Genomic DNA, 10,518 nt, shown 5'->3' with positions numbered 1-10,518 from the left:
ATTTTTTGGATTCTGATCTTTTGAAATATGTTTATAATTAGATGCTTAGAGTCTTTAAATTCAGAAAGCAAGTGGGTTGCAACTGAATGACTTGCATGTTCATCATCATACATTATTTGTCTAATTATTATAATATCTATAAAGCAGCATTATTGGAAGCCACCTGATTGTCAAAGTGTCTGAAGTTCATTCCAGAATGGAACAAAAGTTGCGTTTCTAATAGGAAATAAATAGGGTAGGAAGGAAGTATTTTGTGCCCTCTACACACTGCATTGTTGAAGGACACAAAAATTGGGTTGAATTTACTGTTTAGCAGATCTAGTGAAGATTCTCACCTTAAACATAAACCAATGTAATGAACTTAGGGAGATGAATAGATAAGATAATGGACCTATTTCACTCATTTTATTTTTATTTCAGTAGGCATAAGCTTTAGAAGCACAAAGGATGGCTTTTCCTAATTCCTGTATCTTATTTGTAGACCCATTTGCTTTTGCTAACAGCTTCTTGACTTGATCCATGATGATTAAGTTATCTTTCTTTTATCTCTAGCTCTCTCTCTTTTGTGGCTGAAAAAATTGTGAGGAACAAGGTGAAGAACATAAGTTAACTTTGGATTTTTTCTGAAAGCTGTAAACTTAGCTTAAGCAGAGTAAGTATATTCTAGTTAAAAACTTATAAAACTCTATATATATACTTGTGATGTTGGAAATTGGTTTTGTGATGGATTGTTGTGTTGGAGCAAGCGGGTGGCTTGCATGGTGTTATAAGGTGGGTTAAATTCATATTGGGAGTGTTTTTCATTTCTTGCAAATGTTAATGAAACTTGTTGATTAGTAGCAATTGTGTTTCTTGCAAATGTTAATGAAAATTGTTTAAGGATTAATATAAACTTGTGTATTCATGTATGAGATAGAACTTTATCTAAGTAGCTTATAGACTTAGATGTTAGAATATAAAACTCTTAATGCATTGTTAGAAATGTTTCTTATAACATAGTTAATGTTTTTACTTTACGATTTTAACGAAGTATTATTTTTATATTTATGCAGATTTCTTATTGGTGGCTTTTAGGGGACTTGCTTTTGGTATTACTTGAAGACATATGAGGATATCTTCTGTTATTTCTAAAATAGGGTTTAGGTAAAGTTATTGTTTGTATTGCAAACAATTATTGTATGGAAGGAGTTTGAATTGGATACTTGTTTTATTTTTTACTTGTGGAATGTATGGATCTTTTTTTATAAATGTGTTGTTGAAATAAATGTGTTATTCAAATGTGAGGTTTTAATAATGTAATGACAGGTTACAAGTTAATATCAAAGCCATGAAAAAAATAAAAACAAAAAATAAGTTTTAGTGATGAATTTTTTCGTCACAAATATAGCAAAATTTTGTAACAAATGGCTTTAGTGATGAAAATTTTCGTCACTATATGTGCTTGGATTTTTTAAAAATAGTTTTAGTGACGAATTTTTTCGTCACTATATGTACCCGAACATAGTTTTAGTGACGAAATTATTTGTCACTAAATATGATTTAGTAAACTAAAGTGTTTTTAGTGAGGAAATATTTTCGTCAATGAATAGTGTTTTTAGTGAGGAAAACATTTAGTGACGAAATGTTTTCGTCACTAAATTTATAAAAAAAAAAAAAATCAAATCAGACTTTTAGTGATGAAATTTTGTCACCAAGACTTTTAGTGACGGGGCTACAGTGACGAAATGAGTTTCGTCACTAAAAGTCCAATTTCGTCACTAAAGGTCCTTAGTGATGAAAAACTGGACTTTTGGTGACGAATTTTTTCGTCACTGAAAATACATTTTGTTATAGTGAAGAGTTTTTGTTTGATCTTGCACAATTGAGCCTTGATCTTATTAGAACAAGATTTTCATTCTTGCATAGTGAACAAATGCTTCAACCTTTAGCCCCCATTACAACAAATTACATTACAATTGTAAACAAAAATACAAATAAATTTGTAATCAAATTATGAAAACTCATAATTCCTAACAAAATGAATTAATTAGATATATAATATCATATAAATTTGGTTAGTTATACAAGCAAAAGTGGGAGTTTCAAATTTAGGTGGTGTAAGTGGGGAGATACTGATTTGTTAAAATTATGACCTCCAATTTAATAGATAGAGAGATTTTGTATTAAATTAAAATTTACATTGTTATTAATTTCACGAGTAATGTTATACTTCAAAACTATTTTATAACATTTTTACAAATTGTTGTTAAGGTTAATTATTATTGGTTCTCATCTAGACCCACTAGTAACACGACTTTTTCATTTACTAATAATCACTTACTACATCAACAGTTTGTAAATCTATATTTGGTAATTAAGGCTCTACCATAAATCCTAATATAGCACAGATGGAATAAAGTGTTTTAGGGAAGTTGAAGAAGCTAACTCCTGTCCAATGATGTACGGGAAAGCTTGAGATGAAGTTACAAGGGGGTGGCGTTAGCTTTGGTCTGGGGGTTCAAATGAAAATATATTGTTTTTGGCCTCTAAAATAAAAATATTGAACACCTTGACCTATAATCTTTTTTAAGTCCAACTAAAATAATCTCAAATATGATTATCTTAACAAACTATTCTTGCAGATAAAGTTACAACTAATTTATACAGTTGACTGAATTTATGAGTATAGTTGCTGAATTTGAATCAGTTTTAAATTTCTTATTTATTAAGTGGGGATTGGGGGCATGAGTCTGTCAGTAGTTAGCAAACATTAACACTAAAAGACAATTAAACAAGAAATGATTCTTAAAATAATATAAAAAATTAGACAAGGAACGTGGGATTTTCTTAAAAACTATATAAAAATTAATATAGTACCACAAATAATGAAGATTTTCATCCCATGAGAAGAGCCGCACAAATCAAGGTACAACGTTATTAATTTTATTCTATCACTCTTTCTAGTTTCTCATTATATAAATATGCTCAAAATATTAGGTTACATAAATAAATATCTTTAAATAGTTGATTTTTGACATTTGTAAAACCAAAATAACGTAACAAGACCAACATATTATTTAATATTACGAACAAGTTAAGATTTAAGTAGCCATAGTTTCATCCCCGAACTTCCCGCTGAAATCCAATACAAACCCACAGACACAGTACATACTATTATTATACAATATTTATATTTTGTCTTTATATATCTTTCTAAACCAAAAGTTTAGTCAATTTCTTATAACATGAGCGAAACCATACGCATACGCATACATATACTTTTTTTTTTTAATAAATTAATTATGTTACGTTTTTTGACTATATATATCTACTACATGCAGCAACAAGTGTGAATCTGACTTAAAAAAACAAATGACCCACCTAATAAATTTTTGTTTTGTTTGGACTAGAGACGAACACATATTTTTTTACTTCAAACAAAAAGTGCACTCAATGTAATGTGTTACTAATTGTGTCTTCCACTAAAAAAAATTCACCACAATTTTTGAGACATAAAATGACATTGAAAACACCCATTGCCGCTCAAATTTGGCGACAAATATTGCTTTAGCACACCACCAAATATGGCATATATGATTTATCCCACTGTTTACATGCAGTCAAAAGAGGACAGCCAAGGGACTCAGATGAGTCAGATGACTATAATAAGCTCTTAATCCCAATTTTCTTTTAGGCAAAAGTACAAACCTAAACAAAGAAAGCATAAAAGGTAGTCACTATTGGGTAGGACACAAAGCGTGCATGAAATTTTTAGTCGCGTAGCACTGTTTCACGAATGACGCGCGGTCCTTACTTTATACGGGGCATGCACGTAATTTAAGAAAGCTGAGGGACTTGAGAGAAATTGTCGGCGCCGTCTTTTTTTCTCTTTTTTCACTGCAAATTCTCTAATCTCCTATGCTCTCACCAAATATACATACAAAGACATTTAGGAATTTAAGGTTTGTTTAGATATAACTTATTTTGTTGAAATTAAAAATTAAAAACTGAAAATATTATAGCAAAATAATTTTTAAATGTGTATATAGTACTGTAAGACCCATTTTTAATGAAAAAGTTGCTGAAAAGAGAAATTTGTGAGTCTCATGCACTGTTCACGAGACCCACAGAACTGATAAAAATGCTGAAAAGTCAACAAAATATGGTTACTGTCCATGAATAGTAGCCGCTTGTCCCTCCAAACGTGTGCGTAGCAGCAAAACAAAAAAAAAGAAAAAAAAAAAAGAAAAAGAGAAAAGGAAAACACAAAAGAGGAAAACGCAGACGCTGAATATTTGCTATCCAAACTCACATTTATGCTTCAAATATGTAATACATGAAAGGTTTCGGTTTGTGTCCAGTATTACAGTCGTACAAGACATGGACATAACACGTATCTGAAGAAGAGTACCACAAGATAGACCGACTTAAAAATAGAGAGAATCATTTTCGCACTTAATAAAGTTTGGTTTGAAACTGGGTTGAAGTTATCTTTTTTAATGCATTACGTGGCGAATTATAATACCATACATGATTAATGTGTATTATACTATTATTTAAATAAGCCACACAACTTATTGAGGAAATATTGTGACAAAAATTTGGTTTGATGCTAATTTGGAGTTATCTTTTTTAACAAGATACATGATGAATTATAAAACTATGCATGATTCATGTGTATTATATTATTTTTTAAACAATTCACATGACTTATTTAAAAAGAATTATGACTAAAATTATACAGAGATAATTTTTTTAATTATAACATAATAAATTGGAACAAGCTAGCTTGAAACAGGTTTGGAGTCAACTTTTTCCTTTCACACTAGATTAAATATTTAATTTATATGAAATACAACAACAATGTCTTAGTTCTAAATCTTGTGCGGTCGATTATGGATGCTCAACATGTTAACTAAGGTTAATTAGCCACATATATTCTTTGCTTCATTCTATTTTCTCTTAAATCATAGTCTCCGATCTTTGTTACTTTCTTAATTGATAATTTTTTTTAACTACTTTTATTAATATCATTATTTTTTTTTTCTTTTTCTACCTTGTTTTGTTCCCTCAATTTAAATAAACACACTTTTTCTTACCCATGCAATTAATCACTCTTATCTTTCTATAACCAAATTAATCTTTATTAATCCATTTTCCCACTTTCCTTCTTTCACGAAATACTTAATAAAAAAGGAAAAAATTAATTAAAAAACAAGTCTTTTTTTTTTTTTTTTATGCGGAAAAAAAAAGTCTTTATTAATCCATTTTCCCACTTTCCTACTTGCTTATGTTTTTTTCTCCCTTTAAGGATGAATTTGAGTCTAAAATGTACTCCCATTTTACCTTGCTTCTTTGACACGTGTGGTAGTTTTCAAAAGATGATGCACTTTAGAATTGTTTGAAAGAGTCATTGCTCCTTTTTGGACAATTTTTCATATTTAACAGTCAGCAACAAAAATGGTCTCCCATCACGTATAAGACTTTATACTTGTTTGTAAATAACAGATACAAACTCATTATTTTATACCAAATATTTAATACGTAACGATACTACTCAAGATTACGTCCCTTGTGCTCATGTTTTTTCATCGCACATACGCAACTCCCATCAGAATGCATCCACGTGTACGTCAGATTTGTCGTCATATCATGGAAAAAGAAAAATGATGTGAACTGTTGAACATTTGGGACCACTGATTTTTTTTTTATAATAATTTTTGTGTATATATATTTTTATTAAAATGGAAAAATAACTCAAATCTTACCTTTCATAGATAACTTTGAAAACCAAAAAACTAAACAAATTAATAAAACTCTAATGCAAGACATCTGGATTTGAAGTGCTAGTTAGTTTAGGCACAAAAAAAGAGAAGTTAACGAAATTACTTGGCGTGAAAGAATTAGAATAGACATATAATAACAAAAAGTCCGTGTTTCTTTGACATTTATCTTCAAGCCAGTACATTATTTTTAGATTCAACTTTTTCTAACAACTTATCTTAAGAAAACTAAAAAATAAGCAGCATCAAACAGATACAATATATTTAAGAGATATAATATATTTAATGCATCAGAGTACTGAATATAAATCGGATAATTGAGTATATTGTGCTGTACAAAATTAAATAAATCTCTTAATTAAAAAAAAGAGAAATGTGAAAAGGAAGTCAACTTACAAGGAGTTAAAAAATAAAATAAGGGATTAAAAAATTAGTTGAATTATTTCCCGCCCGTTTTCAACAGCCGCAGCGAGTTGTAAAAGAGCCCACCACAACCGACCACTTAAATTAAGAGGCTTGGAATTTTGAAGGCTCTAGTCAAATCCTCGCCAAACATGCCTTTTTATTTTCTTTACAATTTCACTTTCATCTTTTGTGTAATCAAACAAACCAAGATGGCACTTCTCTACTTATATAAACCCCATTGCCCCCACCGTCCACCACAATAATCTTCTCTTTCTCTCTCTGTCATTTTAGTCTCAGTCTCTCTTTCTCATACACCTTAATTCCATGGCTTCCTCCACAGTTTTGATGCCAAACCCACATATCAACAACCATGTTACATTTTCAGAAAACATTAGACCCAAGTCACAACACTCTTTTGGTCAGGTTTCACTGCCTAATAAAACTGAAACCTCTTTTGCTAGACACTCAGTTGCTGCTTCTTATGTAGCAACAAAAACAGCAGCAACAACAACTGTGTCATCCAGGACCTTAAAATCTAGCTCAACTACTACTTCTTTGTCTCACTTTTGGAGAGAGGTTCATGGTTTAAACAACTGGGAAAATCTTGTTGAACCATTGCACCCTCTTCTCCGGCGAGAGATTATTCGGTACGGGGAGTTTGTCACCGCTTGTTACAAGGCTTTCGATCTAGACCCCAACTCAAAACGTTACTTAAATTGTAAGTATGGGAAGAAGAACATGTTGAATGAAGTTGGGATGGAGAATTCCGGTTATAAGGTCACTAAGTACATCTACGCCACGCCGGATATCAATATTCCAATCCAAAATGGTGCCCCTTGTGGACGTTGGATCGGCTATGTTGCAGTGTCCGATGATGAATCAGTTCGGAGACTTGGGAGGAGAGACATAGTCATCACTTTCAGGGGAACAGTGACTAACCATGAATGGATTGCAAACCTAATGAGCTCACTCACACCGGCACGGCTAGACCCTCATGATCCGCGGCCAGACGTGAAGGTGGAAGCGGGATTTCTGAGTCTATACACTTCAGACGAGAGTGATAGTAAGTTTGGCCTCGGAAGTTGCCGAGAACAGCTTCTATCCGAGGTGTCTCGGCTGTTAACAAAGTACAAAGGTGAGGAACTTAGCATTTCAATAGCAGGACATAGCATGGGGAGCTCACTGGCTCTTCTACTTGCTTATGACATCGCCGAGCTTGGATTGAATAAAGACAATTCAAGCCGGGGAAAACCAATCACAGTTTTTTCATTCGGAGGCCCGAGAGTCGGGAACTCTGGATTCAAGCAAAGGTGTGAGGAATTGGGTGTTAAAGTACTAAGAATAGTGAATGTCAATGACCCCATTACAAAGATGCCTGGGGTTTTTTTGAATGAGAGTTTTAGGGTTTTTGGGGACAGATATGAGTTACCTTGGAGTTGTTCATGTTATGCTCATGTGGGTGTTGAATTAGTCCTTGACTTCTTCAACATGCAAAACCCTTCTTGTGTTCATGATCTGGGAACATATATCAGCTTGCTTAAATGTCCCAAGAAACTACACTTCCAAAGGAATACTATAGATTTACTCGACAGAGCAAGAGAGATGCTCATAAGTGCACAAAATTTTAACATGTTGCCTTGGGAAATGCTGCCAGCATTATGGTAAACTTGGTTATCTGATCACAAAACATGTGATTGTTGATAATCTGAAGTATTCTTTGAAATCCTCGACCTTGATATTTTTTTAATTTTTTTTCCCCTTTTTGACGGTGGAGGTCCTGGAGAATGGAGTTACTTATATATCAATGTAGAAATCTTATAAAATGTACAATATTAGGGAAGATTTTTTTATAATCTCTTAATTGAATATAATTATGAGAATTATTATTGTAGAATAATAATCTAAATCTTGTATCTAATGAAAGTATTAGCAAATTTTCAGTCTCAGTTTTTCAGTTCCTTTTTTTTTTTCCCTGTAATTTTATACTGTCATCTAGATGAAGCTTCACCTCTTGATCTGTTTTCCTTGATGAAGTTTTCAAGCCTGAAGATAAGAAGTCATGCATGTGTTATCTAAATCATCATAATTTGAAAATTTTCTAGCTTAGTTTTAGGAGCAAATTCGAATTATGATTGGAACAAAGTAGTCTACTGATTATTGTAAACACTAATTCTGCATCAATTAAAGCCTATTCACATGCACACGTGCAGTGTATCATACTCTCTGTAAAGCATTTTCTTGGTTAAATTGTCCATGTTGATTGGGAGCTTTTACAATTAAAATCAAAATCAGTTCAGATTGTTGCTCTTTCCCTACTATAATCATACCTCTGTTATACCATTTTTGTCGCCACTGCAATCATGTTCTTCAAACCATTATCATTAATTATCATCTCCGCCATGCACAACCAAATTGTCATCATAACCCAACACTACTACTTACAACATAACCATAATATGTCACCACCGTTGTTGTCCCATCATCGAAATCGCACTTCATATCATAATAACTAGTGTCATAATTTTGCCACTCTTTCAATATAGCCGTGTTATTGTTGTTATCATCTCCATTCTCCAGTATCATGCATTCACCATCACCATTAACATGATTGTGTTTTGCCTAACAAAGATACTCAAAATTTTCAAATAATTAGAAATTAAATCAAAATGAACAAGTTTTCTCTTGTATTCCGGAAAGGGAAAAAATCATCTAGGGATGCAACTAACCATAACACTAAATAGCATCACAATAAAGGACAATATTTTCCTTCAAAGTAGATTGGAGGAAAGTTCCTCCAACCTACTACATGCCAACCCAAAAGATTATTCATATGTTTTTTTAGTTAAATGACATACTTAAAAGTCATATAATTTATTTAAATGATTTGATGAATAACGAGATTTATTACATCGCCAACTAACATTGTAGGAAATTCTTTTAAACTTATTTGGTAAAAAATTATGTCACACATTGTATATTACATGCTAAGAAAACAAAACAAGTGCAATGCGATTAATATAGTTATTTTACAATTCTTTCACAAACTTGTTGAAATGGTAAATTATGATTGGTGCATCACCCTCACATTACTCTTCCATTAAAACCATTTTTATTGTGTACCAATTACAACATTCCACTTCAACTATTGTGAAAAATATGCCATTAGGCTTGTGATAAAACAACAAAGATCTGAACATTGATTGTGATTTAAACACCCATATGGGAAATGAAACTCGGCAAAAACTTAGTTTAAAATTTGATCACCCCTATGGGTTAGTCTAAATATTAAATCATTATTCACCATATTGCGTACAGGTAGTTTGAATAGTTCTTCTTGACGACATTGACTCTAAAAGGGAGTAAACCTGGTCTTTGCCAAATCCAAATACGATACGATTAGGTAATATATCAATGAGAAGACCAATCATATGTTAAATAATTTCAAGAAGGTAATGAATGTTCTTTCTATCATTCATGCACCTTAAGATATACAAGTATAATTGCATATTGCCATTATTTTCAACCAAGTGTATAATCAGCATACCCGAGTGCATGTGTTCATACAGAATGCTTAATAAGAAGTCCTTGTGAATGAGAAAACAATTACATAAATGGCTTGGAAGTTGAATGAAGGTCTCTATCATGGCGATCGAGTGAAAGCATCTTAATCATGATGAAATTTGACCCCTCCAAACGGTTCCTCAGTATACTTCAGCTTATAGTCTCTTTAATTTATTCACTTAAACTTTGGGATATAATTAGTCTTGCGCATTCCTTAAATGCGTGATTGGTGATTCTAGAAACAAGGTAAGAACAGAAGGAAAAATACCTCACATTCAGCTGCGTTTTTTCATTGTGATAGAAAATTGATGGTGGACATGAGGCAACAATTTAAAGATTACTTCCATTGACAGTTGAGGATAAAGTAGGCAAGTGCAAGAAAAATGGATGCATAGAAACCATTATACATGCATCAAGCATCTAGTTCTAGAATTACATTATACATGTATAATGTAATTCTTTTTTTCTTTCTTTCACTGACATTGTTATCAATCATTGGTCCCATGGTCGATGGTATATTTGGATGAAGCGGTAACTTTTTGACAATATAGAATACAGCTAATGATTTCACAAAATTTCAGACTTCTTGTTTATGGGGTTAGTCATAAATTCATAATAATATTAATCTGCGAGAGAGACAAGTTGGATCATGTTTTTCTATTTTTTGACTTCTGTTTTATAATTACAAGGTAAGGACAAGATGAGCCAAGAAGGGTGATCATCTTTCATGAGGAAAGCAAAATAAAGAGAAAGCTAATGATTAAGATGATGTTAATGATAAAGAAGAATG

The 10,518-nt window shown here is 31.9% G+C and overlaps 1 protein-coding gene across 1 annotated transcript; it reads left to right on the top strand.

Annotated features, from left to right (window-relative positions):
* The first annotated feature begins 6,464 nt into the window (after window positions 1–6,464).
* LOC111984655 (galactolipase DONGLE, chloroplastic) lies at window positions 6,465–8,002 on the top strand. The gene has a single exon (XM_024016276.2). It carries the CDS (start codon window positions 6,492–6,494, stop codon window positions 7,830–7,832), a length of 1,341 nt encoding a protein of 446 aa, XP_023872044.1. The 5' UTR covers window positions 6,465–6,491; the 3' UTR covers window positions 7,833–8,002.
* Window positions 8,003–10,518: the final 2,516 nt, after the last annotated feature.

This window comes from Quercus suber, unplaced genomic scaffold, assembly GCF_002906115.3.
Source record: "Quercus suber isolate HL8 unplaced genomic scaffold, Cork oak 2.0 scaffold_684, whole genome shotgun sequence".
NCBI lineage: Eukaryota > Viridiplantae > Streptophyta > Magnoliopsida > Fagales > Fagaceae > Quercus > Quercus suber.
The sequence above is the reverse complement of the archived record's forward strand: the minus strand, read 5'-3'. Positions and strand labels throughout refer to the sequence as shown.